At 37.0% G+C, this 17,318-nt stretch overlaps 1 protein-coding gene across 11 annotated transcripts in view; it reads right to left on the minus strand.

Annotated features, from left to right (window-relative positions):
• The window catches only part of GRM7 (glutamate metabotropic receptor 7), a 769,912-nt gene that overhangs the window by 374,272 nt on the left and 378,322 nt on the right, over window positions 1-17,318 (minus strand). For all 11 annotated transcript variants that reach the window (XR_012499878.1, XR_012499877.1, XR_012499876.1 and 8 more), the window contains exons 3-4: window positions 10,995-11,136; window positions 5,402-5,556 (exon numbers count right to left, since the gene is read on the minus strand). Coding sequence is in view for 1 of the 11 variants with exons in the window: in XM_074344432.1 (XP_074200533.1) it covers window positions 5,402-5,556; window positions 10,995-11,136 (297 nt within the window). In the remaining 10 variants the exon portion in view is untranslated. The remainder of the gene's footprint in view (window positions 1-5,401; window positions 5,557-10,994; window positions 11,137-17,318) is intronic.

Consider the following 17,318-nt stretch of genomic DNA (forward strand, 5'->3'; position numbering starts at 1 on the left):
CATTGAATAGTTATGGTAGCATATTACTAGAATAAAGAGAACTCAAATCAAAAATAGCTAATTTTTGGTAGCCAAACATTCAACCTGTGGAGCATACTAGAGACCAGCCTAGTTAGCCTTGGGTGCTCAGTGTACTGGGGCATCATATCTTGCAAACGGATGGATATTTTCTTGTTGGCTTATGTATTTTCTGGTTAGGAAATATTTGGTCAGTCAAGAGCATCTATCCTATGAGACAGGAGACAGCATGGCTCAAAATCTGAGACTCTCTCTCTACATATAAAGCACCTCAGTGTTAATTGTTCTCACATTTCCTTAGTTATCTCGGTTGCAGATCTCTGTTTACATTTCTTACCACTTGCTCAAAGCCAATAATCTCTAATTTAAATATCACAAGATTAAAAATAGGATGGCGTTATTCTTCATACAGATAATCTTTTCTCACCCGTGTGATCTGCTCGTCCTCCCTTCCTCAGCCTGTTCTATTAGTAGAAACAGTACAGTCTAGAAGGAAGTTCCAACTGGAATGTCTAAAACAGACAGAGGCAGCATCTTTCTACTTTCTGAGGAGTCAAGGCTGAGGCTTCCCATGTCTGTTGGTAACATCTCTACAAATCACTTAATTGAGCCATCCTGCCAGTCCTGCATGGGAAGTCTCTCCAATGGAGAGGAACAAAGAAGGCAAGAGATACTCTTAAGGAAAGCAAAAGGGAAAGTCTGCAAATTCATCTTTGAAATTTCTGGTGAGATCCAGAAGTAAAGACCTAAGTGTATTGTTTGACTGAATACCTCAGAATATAAAGTCAGAGAGAAAATCCATTCAGGATGAATATTTCCCCCATCCTAAGAAAACTTCAAATTTATACAGATAGTCTTTTGCACATTTAGGTATTGTAGATAAATTCAGATATAGTAGACAAAGAAGACAAATTTGGTTTTTTAGGACTTACTATATGCAAGGCCTTTTAGCAAATGCCAAAGTTTCAGGAAAAAAAGATGGATAATGCCAGAGAACCCATGGGTCCTAGGTGCTGCCCTGAAGGGTCAGATTCTAGATCTACCTGTGAGTATGATGTGTGTTTATTGTAAAGAGGGAATGTGGTACTCTTTGGATTGCAGGAGAAATGAGTTTGGTTTTGTAGAGTAGACTAACTCTAGAAAAAGCAAGAAGTCTTCAAAAAAAAAGATTTGATCTCCTACAAAAAAACACAACATTTTCCTGTTTCATTTGTATCTCGATGATTTACAAGCTGGTCCTCAAGGAAGTACACTTTAATTATCCTAATACGATATTTTCTTATTTATATTCTTGTTTCTCACCTGTCACCTCCACATTACGAGGGCAGTTCCAGGAGAGCAGGGACCCGATGGAGATTATCACTTGCTGTATCTCAGTGTTTAGATCAGTGGCTGATTCCCAGCTAGAGCTTATGAATATTTGTGAAGGACTCAATGAAAAAAATTGCCGTAACACTGAACATGCACTATTCCCATTTCTCTCTCCTTAAACAAGATTATAGGCCTATTATTAATTATAGCATTGCTTAGAAATAGCACTGTGGTTTAAGGCAATATTTTATTTCTTGGCATTTTCTCCTGTGTCCCTGCCGTAACTTTGCGACATGTGTGGAACACTCCAGGTAATCAAGGAAGACTAAAGTAGGGTGTATCTAAATGGGAGTCAGAAATATTCTAGTTCAGCTCTTCATAGCTTTGATTTTTTTTTTAAATAAAAATACTTTGTTTCAGTCTTGAGTAAAAATGCATGAAATAACCAACATTTTAATGCCAGGTCCAGAGCCCTTTTTGTCTTTTCTTACACATCCCACAGATTTAATTTGGTAACCAAGCTGCTCTATAGACATTTGAGAATCATCACCAATAGTCAGAGCCATCAGCTTTGAAAATGCACCCGTCATTATACTCGCTCCCTAATGTTAACGATTATGTCGAAGATGAAAATACGCTGGCCCATGATCCTTGCTGGCTATACGGAGAGGATGCCTAGGACAGCCTACTCCCAGAGAAGCAGAGCACTTTGGAGGGCAAAGGGTTGAATGTGATTTGGACGTTCTTTGCTCTGAGGACTTGTTGGGGGCTGGAAACGACGACTGGGAGTCCTTGTTAATGTGGCAACAGGAGAGAGGACAATGCCGGGGATCCCTTGGCTCATGAGACAATGCAGAGAAACTAAAATTTACAGAAGTCTTTTGGCTCAGGAGCTAGAGCAGTGCTGCCAAGACTGGAGACGTTCTGAGATCTCCCGTGAAGGCTGGGCAGCCAGCGGGGCCACCGTCGACCTTTCCTGGGCACAGTTCCTATCACCATCAAATTGAAAGAGGGGAAATGACACGCTGGGCCAGCAAACACTGAGGCCCTGCTTCCTATAAGTGGAGAATAAACAAAGATAGAAGATAAAAGTAGATGAAGACTGCTTTCACAGGGGAAATGCACTTGCTAGCACTTTGGCCGAAGGCAAATTCTTATTAATTGTTCATGCAGATACAGAGAAGAAGAGCCAAAAATGTAGATGTTGGCTGAACATGTTCAATCTGAATCTAAAGAAAAAAACCCTGCTGATCACTGATTGGCTTTTTCCCTATTTACATTTGAAGGCAAAGAATTACACAACGCAGTCAAAGATACAGGACTGTAGCAGTGTTGTTAGAGTTTGGATGATGTTTCACCCCAGTAGAACACAATACGGAACATCCACCAAAGAGGAAAAAAAAAAAAGAAAAAAATTAGACAGGAGAGGAAAACTTTCTTGCCCAGACAGATGATGCTCAGTGTTCTATTTATAGTTTATTTTGAGGCACTTCATTGCTTTGTTCAGAAACTCTAATGCAGTGAAATGTATTTCTTTTTTCACTGCCTTAGGAATGTGCAGCTCTAAATGTGCAGCCACAATCTTGTGGTTGCTTCCTCTACGTTGGTGAACATATCTTGGCTCCTCTTTGTATCAATGCACAAGACAGTATGACGGCAGACAGAAGCCACACAATTTCTAAAGAGCCGAATGAAAATCCTAATTTTCTACTTGGGTAGAATGGAGTTTGGCATGATGAGTTACTTCTCTATCACATTTTAATAGTATTTTCATCGATAATAGCATTTTTCCTCCACTTCATTTTTGAGATCATCATTTTTTGCAGATTCGGGATGCTGTTTTGTGTCTAATTTAATAACTCTGTGTATGCCTATATATTCATGAAAAAATCTTCTGTTTCAAGCATTTATAAAATGTTTTAGATACTTAGTAATTTCCAAAAATATCTTGAACCTGGGGCTAGTAGCCATGGAGTTGCTCACATGTCTATATGGTGTCTACAGCTCAGGAAGAGAGGACCTCAGTAGAGACACTGTAATTTGTTGCTTTGCTTTGATTCTCGCCCAAATCTTACACTTCACCTGTCCATAAAGTCATCTGAATGAGCCTTCTAATTCCCTGTTACCATTTAAATCCTCAGATGCTGCCAAGATTTTCAGAATAAAATACGAATTCCTTAGTGTAGCTTTCAAGACCCTTCACCATCCAGCTCTGGCCCACTTTTCAGCTATATTTGGTGCCAGGCCCTTCTGTGGTCTGTAATTTCCCCATCCATCCAGACATCCAACCATTTAAAAACCTGTTTAAGCATCCTGCCATATCCAGGCCAAGACCTAGGAGCTGGTGGTACAAGGATGCATAATGGATTCCAGATAGAGACAAGTAAAGAGGCACAACAATGGTAGGGAGGTGTGGGATGCCGCAGAAGCAACAGAAGGAGCCCCTAACCAGACTTGGCTGGGGTGACATGTTTGCAATGGCTTCCAAGGAAAAGTAATATCTGAATAGAGATCCAAAGGATAGAAAGGAGTCAGTCAGGCAAACAGTGCAGTGACAGCAACTCTAGGAGACAGGATTTTCCCAATGTCTATAAACGGGACACTTTGAAAGAGCTGGAAGAATTTTAGGATGTCTACGAGGATGGACTGGGCTGCAGATGAGTTACTTGCGCCCAACATGCCCTGTTCCTTTACACGTCTGTTTCCACCTCCTGGGTTGGGAGTAGAGGGGCTTCTTCTCACTATCTGATGAGCTCTGATTCATCACCTCCTGTTTCATCTCCTTTCAGGAGTGTTCCCCAATCACAGCGTCGCCACCCTAGAGAAACCTGCATATTACCTCATCACGAGCCATCTAGTCTGTACTGTGCTTTCGGTGCTTCTCATGTTCCACAGTCATCAGCTATTTTCTGATACCTTTACACAGCTCTGAGGGGAAAGGAGTGGAAATAGTTAAAATGTCTTTTATTCTTGCAGCTCATCTGCAGATGTATTGGTCTGGGTTGTAAGACAGGCACTCTTCTCTGGACAAGCAGTGGGGAATGAAATTAATTCAAAGCCTCCCAATGAACACATGGGTGATTCATGGGATCTTTATCTCCCCGAGATAACAGAGAAAGGGAACAGTGACAGAACCACAACCTGGCTTGTTTAAAAGGTCCACAAAGACCATGCAGCCTGCTGGGGAGAATAATTAATTCGACCGGCATAGAGACAGAATAGAAAGAAATGCAAATATTGATTCTTTTTTGAGTGACAAGATAGCATTCTTTTTAACGTGCCACACGTTTTAGGGAATCTTTGGAGACCTGGCCCCATCAGAAAAGGAACACAAAGCTGGATACCAGCGGGGGAGTGCCTTTTCTTTACAGTGTCTTCTTTTAGAAATAACTTTTTTCTTCAAATTAAAGGAGAACATAAATTGTAATCAGCAACTTTTGTTAGATCAGAAGGATGCGAATAAACGCCCTCTCCTCCTTCTACCTGTCAAAGAACCTTCATAGCAGCAAGGAAGGCAAAGGAGAAGAAAAGGGGTAGCCACTCTGGAAGGTAAGCGAAAGAGAGAAAGAAAGCAAGAACAAAAGAGACCCAGGAAGGCAAGGCGATGCTGGCACCTGTGAGAGGCGTTATGCTACGTAACCTTAGGGGCTGGAAGAGACCCCGAGAGGTGATAGGAGGAGAGAATCCCTGTACCTACCCTGCTATGGAAGTAATGGATAAATTACAAAAAGAAAATGCTCTCTCCGAAGGTGCGGCTCACTTACACACGCTTGGATTATGTTACTATTTCACCTCTTATTAATGGTAGTGATCTTTTCTCAGGTAATAAAACAAAGGATATATGCCAATTGTGAAATTATTGTGAAAATGACACGATCTGTTCAAAAGACGAATATCAACTAAAAGAACAGTCTAGATAGGGGGCCCTATTTGTATTTCATGGCTGCAAGTTAGAAACCATCCTGCATAAATTATGTAAAAACACCAAACCCTCAAAAAGACTCATGCTCCAGCCACCCAACAATGCACCAACCACAATCGTGACACGTCCCACCACTGACAAAACTCGTACCTTCCACAGTTGCTCGCTTGGGCTGAATGGTGATGGCTCCTTCTGCAATATCTTCATGCTGGTGCAGTGGGTTTATTTTGGATCCCCAGCTGTCTGATCCCACCCAGAGAAAATGGCCCACTTGGTCAGCTCTTTTGGCTGCTGCAAGGATCTGCCTGTGGAAAGGAACACAAAAAGGTATATTAATGATAAAGAGCAGCTGTTGAACAGATACATATTAGGAGTCAAGCCAAAGAAAAGCAAGCTACTCCTTCTCCAAAAGTAAGCAATTGATAGTAAGCCAAAGGATTTATATCCTTAATATATAAAGAGATTTTGTAAACCAATAAGACAAGTCAGTAAAGCAGCTTGAGGAATATAGGCCAAGTATGAAAAGTCAAAAGATAAAAGGAGAATTATAAATAACTAATAAGGTGGTCATTCACATACATTAAAAAGGAGGAAAACGTGAGTCAGAATAAGCTATTAAATTTACTTATTATATCGGTCACTGTGTTTGTTTTGCTTTATTTTGTCTTATGAGTTTTGGCATGGGTTGGCAAAAATGAGCTTTCTCATCCACTGATACATATCATTTTTTCAAAGCAATATAACAGCCTAAATGAAGTGTCACCAAATCAAGTATGTCACAAAACTAAGGTTTCTGGGGAAAAAAGGAGAATGAAGCTTTAAGAAAAAAATTGGGACACCTGGAGAGAATTAAGAAGCAGAATATTATCAACCTTTCAAGAGATGGAAAAAAAAAAGATAATGGATAATGGAGTAATGCCTCCCAAATTTTGAGGAAAAATTATTTGTAAATCTAGAATTCTAGCATTCTAATGTTCAAAATACACAGAATATCTAACAAATAGACTTGACATAAAAATACCCAGTGGATCTTACAGATTTTTGTATCCAAACTCAGAATCTCAAATTCCCTGCGAGTTACATGTTCTGTAGCTCATTAGTCACCATAGATACTTGATATAAATCATTTATGTGCCAGGTATGGTGTATTTAAAAATAAATGTGAGGCTCCACCTTACATTTCCAACTAGTAATTAGGTGTGGGGTCAAAATAATATTTTTAGGCATGAAACACAAAATGATGTTTTTTCTTTAGTTTATCCTTTCTTAGAAAATTATTGGAGGGTGTGCTCCAGCAAAAAAAGAAAATAAACCATGAATAAAAATTAAAGAGAAAGAGAGAGAGGAAGAAAAAGAAAATCTTAAAATGACAGAGACAAGTCTAGTTTAGGACAGAAAGATGGAAATTTCAGGAGGGAGGTGTTGGAAAAAATTATGGCCCACACAGATTATTTTATGTATATGAACAAATGGGAAAATGATAGACTTAGGACATTAGTAATAAAATATTAAAGATAACTAGTCAAGTAAAATTTTTGTCACATTAACTCCATGAAAAACAAAAAAGTTTCCCCCCCAAATCATATCATATCACAGAAAAAATACTTGATGCTGTAGTACATAATATTTACATGATCATAATAATGTAAACTCTGCTTTTAAGTAAATGAAAATCTGATAGGATAATGCTGGAAAGATAAAGGAGGTATATAGATGAGCCAAATTTGACCTAACATAGGAGGAATTAATAGATAATACTTTTAATTAAATTTCCAACCTGCAGTATAGGTACACCATGCAGAAAAGAGCAGAAGCATTAACTTAAAGAATTAAAAGAATCACTCAAGGAGAACAGAGCCAGAGAGTATGGAGGGCTGGGGTAGGAGACCAATGAGTTGCAGCAAAGTGTTTTAGTCTTCTTTTGTTTTTTTAAAAAAGTATGTGCATTTATTATTCTCATAAAAATAAAACACAATCAATTATTTCTACTCTTGGCTTAGGGATAGCATTTCTACTAATCTATCCAAAGGCTATGAAAAGTGATGTTGTCAATCTTGTATGTTCATTACTAGAGACACCTGAATGCAGAGCAATAGGGAACTGGTGAAAGAAACGAGAGTGCATACAAAGGACGGATTAGAGAGCAACTATAAATATACTTAGTTTGATTTCCACAAGGTACTGTTAAGAAACAAAAGTCCAAAAAAACCCTGCAAAAGATGATTCAATTCTTACATAATAAAAGCTGGCCTTGTATGTATGAATATACACATAGCTAAAAGTATAGGATTCTATGAGAGCACAGAAAAATAAGGATAATACACAGTGCTAATAACAATTCATTGAGAAACTGCTGATAAGATTTGAAAAGGATGGAAAGAAGCCATGGTTATCTCTGGTGCTGGGATAGCATGTTTAAAAGGGAATTACTTACAATCATTGTTTGTGATTATTCTCTCTAACTTTTCATTTTTCTAGATAATCAGGGGGCAGAGTAAACATAAGGATTCCTTTTATTGAAATGTAACACGAACAAAACTGTTTCCGTATTTTTCAAAGGATCACAATAGCCAGGTATTACTTTTATAATCAGAATAAAGTGTTTCAGGAAAAGAATCTACTCTTGTCTAAAATTCAAATTATCAGTATCCATGACTGATTTCGCACTTATCTTAGCTTCAAAATCTAGATATTAATGTCTTCTCACTGCCAGTCTCCAGCAAAGTATCTGAAGTTAATGTTCTAAGAAATCTCAAAATTTCCCATCTACAGTGTTAATCTTGTGAAAAAAGAAATAACATAACATTGTGGGTTATCAGAACTCTTCAGACATCAGTGTGCTTAAGATGATGTTTTGGAAGAAACTTATACATGCACTTGACTTTTATTGCTGTGCTCAAAAACTATTACTGTTATCAGTTCTGTGAGTCACACACAGTACCCAACAATATTCAACACACAAACTCTCGTGCAGAAAATAATAAGCATAGCTATTGAGTGGAGTATATGCATATCTACATCCCAAATCAAAACCTCACACGACCTGCAAGTGAGAGGTATTACAACCAATTAGTCATCATAGTGATTTACAAAAGCTTTTATGTGCCATGTACAATGTATTTTTCAATAAACATGGGGCCACAGCTTATCAATGTATTACATATTCAAAATGTGCAAAATATGTCTGAAAAAATTTTAAGACATTTAAGAAAGGTATGAATTGAAAAAACCTGGAGCAAAAAGACAAGAGTAATATTTAAAAAATAAAATCCCTTAAATACCTAAACCACAAAGTGTGGAAGAAAATGCCCTAAGAGCAACAGAATCAGCATTTTGTAAGGAGAGAAATGATAGACTTAAGGGGTGATCAGAAACAATTTCATGGAGAAGGGAATGTCTGAAACAGACACAATTTCAACAGGAAGGGGAGAAGAAACATGAACAAAGGCCATGATGGAGGAATGATTAGGACGTTTTGGAGGACCAGATTCATGCATTTCAGGTGGAAAATTGAGTGAGCAGATATGAGGTCTAAATGCTACAATAGGACCATATTTTAAATCATCATTAGGTTCAGAGAGAGAAGCCTGTATTAAAAGTTTTAAATAGTGGCCAGCAGACTAGGCATTTCATTCATTCATTCAGTGACATTCACTGAGCCTCTACCACGCACTGAGCACTATGATAAGGACCAAGGATAGGGAAGGAAGTAAAAAAGGGGCATCATCTCTGTCTTAATGATGCTTACAGACTAGTGGAGAATATAGACACGAATTAAATGACCAAAGGATGTAAAATTACATCAGGGACATAAACTATGAAATTGAGTTATTATGAAGGACTTGCCAAAGCTACACTGTTGAGAGAAATCTTCCCCTAGAAGCAACATTAGAGATGGCACTGGGGTGATGGAACGGGGAAGGAAAGTGTTCCAGGTAGGTGGGAAAATGATGCACAAAGACCTTGGTGGAGGAAATACATATGGCTCCTCACCTGCAGTACACAAACCATGAAGGAGCATGGAGTGAAATAAGGCTAGAATGGTAGGACAAGTCCAGATCAAGCCAGAAAGAGCTCAAAAGGATTTTCATTTTATTGATGGGAGAACTGAGGTCTCAAAGAGTGGGGAAGCAAGGTTTTGGGAGAGATTCGTCCAAAACCTAAGCGACAAAAGCCCTCAGGTGTCCTAACTTCAGGTTTAATACTCTTCCCATTTAATAGTCCTAACTAGGGAGATGGGTGGATTCAGACGCATCACGTAGGATGCACGTGGAGGGCAGAGACACGAGACTGGGAGGCTGGTGACGATGGCCATGCAACTAACCCAAGGGGGCATAATGAAGGCCTGGGTCCTTCATCTTTACCCTGAATAGAAGGTACTGACCCACGAGTTAAATAATACATTGTTTTGAACTATAAGACGAAGATTTAAAAAATCTATACAGCTCTTTCACATCAACGAGGTGTCAACTGGCCCCACCTCTTTGGAAGACAATATTCATACTTAAGAAGGGACACATCTTTGTTCTGGAAACTTCTTTTCTAGGAATTTATGTTTTAAATACTTATATAAAGTAATTTATTTGGATGCTATTCTATATCTGCAATATGTGAACATTCTATATCCCTACATTGTAAAATACATGTATATTAATATTATATATCTGGGCACACAGATTTATGGAAAAGAAATTTTTTGCAACATTTTTTATAATTGCAAAAGTCTGTAATCATACTTAAATGTCAGCCAGTAAGGGAGCAGTTAGATAATTTACAGCACATATATAAAATGAAATTCTGCATGGCTGTTGAAAAGACTTGAATAGATCTGCAGGTTCTGACATTCAGAGACCTCCCTGATAAAATGGTAAGTGAAAGTCAGCAGGGGGTAGAACAAGATAATACACAGTGTTCTACCATTTGTGTAAAAATATACAGATGCTCTCTAGAAAAATATACAAGAAACTGGTTATTAGTTATTATATCTGGAGAGGAGAACTTGTTAGCAAGGGGACAGGATGAATGCAAATTTTTTTCATCTAGTTTTTTTTAACAGCATATTTTTTTTTAAATCAAGCATAATGACTATTCTAAACAAATAATAATAAGAGTTCTGGACCAAGATGACAGTGGTCAGAAAAGGATGCAGGGCATATTTGTGTTCTAGAAACATTTCAAAAGTTAGCTCTACATGGCTGGGCCAAGAATGCAAGAAGTGAGCTAAAAAGGATCCTCAAGATTACAATCAGATTTTTGACTCCAAGGAGGATCAAGGTAAGGAAAGAAAGAAGAAAAAGTGGATTGGAGAATGTAGAGAAATGACAAGCTTGGTTTTGAATTGGTTTTGAACATCCTGAGTTCAAAGCAAAAGTGATACAGCCAGAATTATAAGGCATTTTTCTTTTACATTAAGAAGAACCATTCTTTAGACAACAGTCTGTTACATTTGGATATATTTTTTTAATAAAAGAACCTTTGTAAGGTCTAGTGGTTTTCTTTTTTTACAAGTAATTGAATACATTAATTTTGCTAATGGGGGGAAAGTACATGACAGCCACATGCTGCTGCTTCCAGGGTTTGCTCGAACTATTTCCGTTGCGGGGAAGGTATGTACAGACTTTGCCACTATGTAAGTATAGAGTTGATTCTGGGCTATCTTTTCCCTTTTCTCTGCCAGCATCCCGATCTTTCTGTCTCCTAAATCGCAACGTGCATATTAACAAATTTCACCAGTCATCCTTACTTTATGTCCTCATCGTTGGCAAAAATCACGACGGCCCTGGAGTTGGGGGTGTCCAGGAGCTGTTTGATGATTCTATCAAAGTCAATGGTCCTGTCTTTGCGCTCTTGGGGGATTCTCACGGACTGGGCAATGCAGAGCCCACCTATTTAAGAAAAGAAAGCAGAGTGTCAATAAAGTTCCCATCGAGACACCAAATGGATCAGGGAAAGTAGCTGGGGAGGAGGAAGTTGTGAATTCTGAGTGCACAGCACTTCTTTGGTGACAATGCTGAACGAGGAAGGCTTAGGACATTATGCTGAACCCTGAGATGTTGTTCATACTTGGTGCACCTTCCATGGTACTGCACAGCCTCATTCTCTTTGTAATGAACTTGTAAATGGCCAGTTATACCCAGGAATACCTATGATACTGATTCTGGGGAGGCAAGTTTAGTTAGACAAACCTGGGTGGGAGGTCTTTAAAATGAATGCAATACACTACAAGAAACCCACAATCAGTCAACTACAATTAAAAAAAAAATACTCGAACAGGTAAAGCTCATGTCAACTTCTGAAACTTTTCTGGTAATTGCATTCCCAGATTTTTTTCCCCTTTACACACACCCCAACTTCTGAAGCTCACAGCCAATGGAATAAATCTAAAAATAAAACCACAACAAAGATCAACTATTATAAATCACAGTAATAAACTTTTATTGACCACATACCATGTGCCCAACCCACAAATTATGTGTTTTATGTATGTTATTTGATCTTAAAAACCTTATAATGTAGTCAGCATTACTCATTTCATGTTAGAAGAGAAAGTATTAAATACATAAATAGATGTGTTTACACCAGACTTCTCAGAAATGTTAGTGTATTAACTGGCTTATGAATTTCAAGACAGGGAAATATGCAGCCATTTACTAAGCAACAGATACACTCTTCACTACCCCAACTCTTGCTTAGTAGAAGCTCCTGGATCTAGTATTGTATAAAACACACCTGAAGAAAGGCTAATGTAGGCAAAAGGGGTAGAGAGGGCATTTGTAAGAAAGGCCCCAATGGACAGAAGACCTGGGCTGGGGACAAGAGGAAAACTGTTCTATTTGTAATGTGGAGGTACCCGTAATCAACAAGCTAACACTCAGAGCATGGACAGTGGGCTGGGTGCTACCAGTCCTCCACAAAAAGAGAAAAGTACAAACTCTAATCCAAAGGTGACCCTCGATTACATTTTAATCTCAATTGGTGTCAGCTCTCTATAAATGGCTCTCAACCTTCAGTGTGCTTGAAATCATCAATGGTCATAGGTATAAAGTAAAAAAGTCCAGCAACACTCCCAACAAACATGACCTAATTCAAATTTATAGAACAACCCCCAGGACAACAGAAGAGTACACATTCTTTTCAAGTGAAAATGAAACATTCATTAAGCTAGACCATATTCTGGGTCATAAAAGAGAAAACAACACCTAAATTAAAAAGAGCATTATGCTCTCAGACCATAACACAATCAAACTAGAAATCAATAACAGGAAGTTAACAGGAACAGCTCCAAGCGTTTGGGAATTAAACAGCACACTTCTAAATAACCCATGGGTCAAAGAGGAAGTGTCAAGGGAAATTTAAAAATATTTCTAACTAAATGAAAATGAAATTGCAACATCTCTGAATATATAGCTAAACTGATGTTTACAGGGAAATAGGTATCATCAACTGCTTATGTTAGAAAAGAAGAAACTTCCAGAGTCAGCAACTTAAGTGCCTACTTACAGAAATAAGAGGAAGAAGAGTTAAGTAAATTTCCCCGCCAAAAAAGGCAGAAAGAAAGGTGTGATAACACTTAGAACAAAAGTCAAGGAAACTGAAAGCAGAAAAATAACAGACTAAACCAATGAAATCAAAGCCTGCTTCTTTGAAAAGAGCAATAAAACTGATAAATCCCTAGCCAAGGCTGGCCAAAAAGGAAGGTCACAAATGACCATGTCAAGAATAAAAGAGGGGTTAACCTTACTGATTCACGGACAGTAAAAGGTAATAAATGAAAATTATTAAAATCTTTATGCCAATAAATTCAACAACTTAAATGAAATGGACAAACTCCTTGAAAGATACAAATTATCAAAACTGAAGGAAGAATAGATAATCTGAATAGTCCTATATGGACTGAAGATACCAAATTCACAGTGTAAAAAACAAACAAACAAACAAAAGTCTTCCAAAAAAAGAATCAGGCTCAGATGGTTTGACTGATAAATTTTATCAAACAGTTAAGGAAGAATTAAATCATAATCTGTAAAAGCTCTTCCAAAACATCAAAGAAGAGAGAAAATAATTCATTTTACATAATCAGTATTACCCTAATACCCAAATGAGATGAATAATTACAAAAAAAGACCAATACCATTTATGAATATACTTAGAAAAACTCCTTAAAAATTTACTAACAAAACAAACCCAGCAATACATAGAAAATGAATAATATATCACAACCAAGTGGATTTCACCCAAGGAATGCAAAACTGATTCATTATTTAAAAACCAATCATTGTAATTCACGTATCATCAGACTCAATAAGAAAAAGCAGATAATCATCTTAATACATGCAGAAAAAGCACTTCACAAAATTCAATATACAATTATGATGAAATCCATAAACCAGGATTAGAAGAGACCTTCCTTAGCCTAAGAATAGGCGTCTACAAAAAGCCTACAACGAGCAACATACTTAACAGTAAAAATGACATTATAATTTTGTCCTCTTTTAAAACTCCTATTTAGCATTGTACTAGATGTCCTTGTCAGAGCAAAAATGAAAGAGAAAGAGATAAAAGTTAGTTAAGCAATACCTCCAAAAATGTAGTATTTATGCATAAATCTAACAAAACATGTTTATTATCTTTATTTCAAAAACTATAAAACATGGCTGAAAGGAAATTTTTTAAATTAAATAAATTCTCCCCAATTTTACCTATAGATTCAATGCAATCTCAATAAAAAAATCCCAGGAAGCTTTTTAAAAATATATATATATGTGTATACATATATATATACACCAACAACTAATTCTAACATTTCTACAGAAAGGCAAAAGAACTAAAAGAGTCAAAAGAACTCTGAAAAACAAGAACAAAATTGGAGAAGTCACACTACCCAAGTTCAATACTTACTATCAAGCTGCATCATCAAAACAGTGTGGGACTGGTAAAAGGATAGACGTTTAGATCAATAAAACAGAAACAAGGTCCAGAAATAGACTGATACAAATATAGTCAACTAATTGTTGACAGAGGGGCAAAGACAATCAATGGAGAAAGCATGGTCTTTTCCACAAACGATGCTGAAACAACTGGACATCCAATTGCAGAAATAATGAATTTTGACATATACCTCTTACAAAAATTATATACAAAAATCTGTACAAAAATTAATTCCAAATGAATGATAAATGTAAGTAGAAAATGTGAAACTAGAAAAACTTTAAAAGAAAATGGGAAATCTGCATGACCTAAGATTTGGCAATAAGCTTTTAGATATGACAACAAAAACACAAGCCATAAAGAAAAAAATGATGAGATTTTATGAAAATTTAAAACTTCTGTTCTATGAAAGAATTAAAGACATGAAAACACAAACTAGAAACTAGGAGAAAATCATATACCTAGTAAAGGACTTACATCCAGAATATATGAAGAACTCTTAAACTCAGCAATTAAAAAAAAAAAAACTCAAAATGAGCAAAACTTCTGAATAGATACATGTGTAAAAAAGATGTAGAGATGGCAGATAGGCAATAAAACTGTTCAATGTCAGTCATTAGGGAAATGCTAACTATGACCGCAATAATATATTACTACATACGTATTAAAATAGCTTAAAAATAAAACCTAACAATACTAAATGCTGAAGATGATGCAGAGCAACAGAAATGCTCGCTCACTGCTGGTGGGAATGACCACTTTGGAAAACACTTTGGCATTTTCCAAATATTAAATACAGAGTTAACATACCAAGCAGCAGTTCCAATCTTAGGTGTTTATCCAAGTGATGTGAAAAATTACATTCACACAAATGTGCTCACAAATGTCTACAGAAACTTCATTCAAGATCACTAAAACTGGAAACAATGAAGACATGTGTCAACAGGTGAGTGGATAAACAAACTGTGGTCCATTGATGCAATAGGATAATACTCAGCAACAAAAAGGAGCTACTGATTCACAGAAGAACATAAATGAACCTTAAATGAATATTGCTAAGTGAAAAAGTCAAGCCCCAATGACTACATATCGTGTATTTCTATTCATTTGACATTCTAGAAAAAGCAAAACCATCAGGGTGGAAAGGAGATTGATGGGTGCCAGGCGTTAGGAGAGAGAACAAGGGTTGTCTATGCAAGGATGTTTTGGGGGTAGTAGAAACGTTCTGTATGGTACTGTAATGAAAGATACATGACTCCATGCTCTTGTTAAAACATTAACAACAACACATCCCAATAGCTGGACTTTACTGCATGCAAATTTTTAGAAGGACCAACCAGGATATCAAGGGATGCTACAATGGAAGGCGGGTTGTGACAAACGAACTGAACCACATTACAAATGTATAAGAGAATTTTACTGAAAGGAGTGAGTAGAGAAGGAGTTGGCCTAAGTAACTTAAAAATAGCACGTGACTGGAAACTAAGAATGAAGACAAGGAGAATCATATAGAAAATGGTTCTCTGATTTGTACATTTTTCACAGGGATACAAGTTAGCAATACTAGAACTGCTTTCCACATTCAATCTGAATAAAACAATAAATAAATTGTAGGTAATGAGAGCCAGGTTTCTCACTGTTAGAATTTATACACAAACATATAATGAAACATGTAGTATGAGTTAGAGTCAGATATATCAGTGTAAACTCAGGTTTCACAGTGAGAGAGATGCTTGCATATGGGGGCTGGCATATGTATCCTAAAACTATCCACTGAGAGAGCCTAGAAGTCATGACACTTCTGAGCAATAAGCACACCTAGATGGTGACTTTGAAACACCTTCTTTCAACAGAAAGAACCAAGTCTCTGTGGAGAAATGGCTGATTCTAAACCTGGGGCAGGAGACCTACAAGATGAACCTGGATCAACTTGTAATGTCAGGAAGTAAGAAGTTCACAAAGGAAAAAACAAAACAAAACAAAACAAAATAATGGGGGTGGAGGAGGGAAGACATGAGAGCTGATCTAAAAGAGCATCCAATGGGCAAAGCTAGAACAATACTAACAACAAAATCATGATGGTACTGAATGATTATCCACGGAATACAACAGACACTCATCAACCTGTACTGGTAAAAATAAATAGCCAAATCAATCAATACAGATAAGAAAGATGGAATGCAAATTCCTCACAGAACAATACCAACTAATAAATACAGAAGATATGATGGAGATGGAACAGCAACATTGGAACACTATAGGAAAAACTGTTGCATGGAAGGTCCACTGATGCGTGCTGAAATTAGTGTGGGAAGCTGTAAGCAGACACTGAACATTTCCATAGCTTGAAAGTATGTCCTCCCAAAATATTTACTAGTTATTCCAGTGGTTTAAACATATGCCTAAACTTCTTTGATACTCTTCTTTTGAAGAGGTGGAGATTAGTTTGTTGGCCCTTGAGTGTAGTCTGGATGTAGACTCACTCCTAAAGAATGTGAAAAAGGCAAAAGAGTAACAGTGGAGACACCCAGCAGACACTACTTGAACTGGACCACTAAGCTAACACCACCAGTACTAAGTCATGTGGATTTAATGTGCCCCTGATACGATGTGATGATAAAGGTGCCCCATCTGTATTTCATTCTTCCCCAAAACTTAAAACTTTCATCTTCGTCTAATCATGAGAAAGTATCACAGATATCCAAACTGAAGGACATTCTACAAAATACCTGATTTGTATTCTTCAAAACTGTCAAGGTCATGAAATAAAAGACTGAGAAACTGAGGACTGGATCCTGAGACGGAAAAAGGACATTCATGGAAAAATTAGTGAAATCTGAATAAAGTCTATAGTTAATAGTATTTTTACATAGTTAATTTCTGTTTTGATAAATATACACTAGTTATTTAAAGTATTAACGTTTGGGGGAACTGGGAGAGGGTATATGGGGATGCTACCTTTGTAACTTTTCTGTAAATATAAATTTATTTCAAAATAAAGTTTAAATTGATGTATATGTATGTATATGCATCTATCTATCTATCTATCTATCTATCTATCTATCTAATCTACCTATACCTACCTACCTGTCCAGGTCTTATCTCTAATAAATTCTTATTTAGTAAATGGAGGAGCAGA

Source organism: Camelus bactrianus, chromosome 17 (assembly GCF_048773025.1).
Source record: "Camelus bactrianus isolate YW-2024 breed Bactrian camel chromosome 17, ASM4877302v1, whole genome shotgun sequence".
In the NCBI taxonomy this organism is placed as follows: Eukaryota; Metazoa; Chordata; class Mammalia; order Artiodactyla; family Camelidae; genus Camelus; species Camelus bactrianus.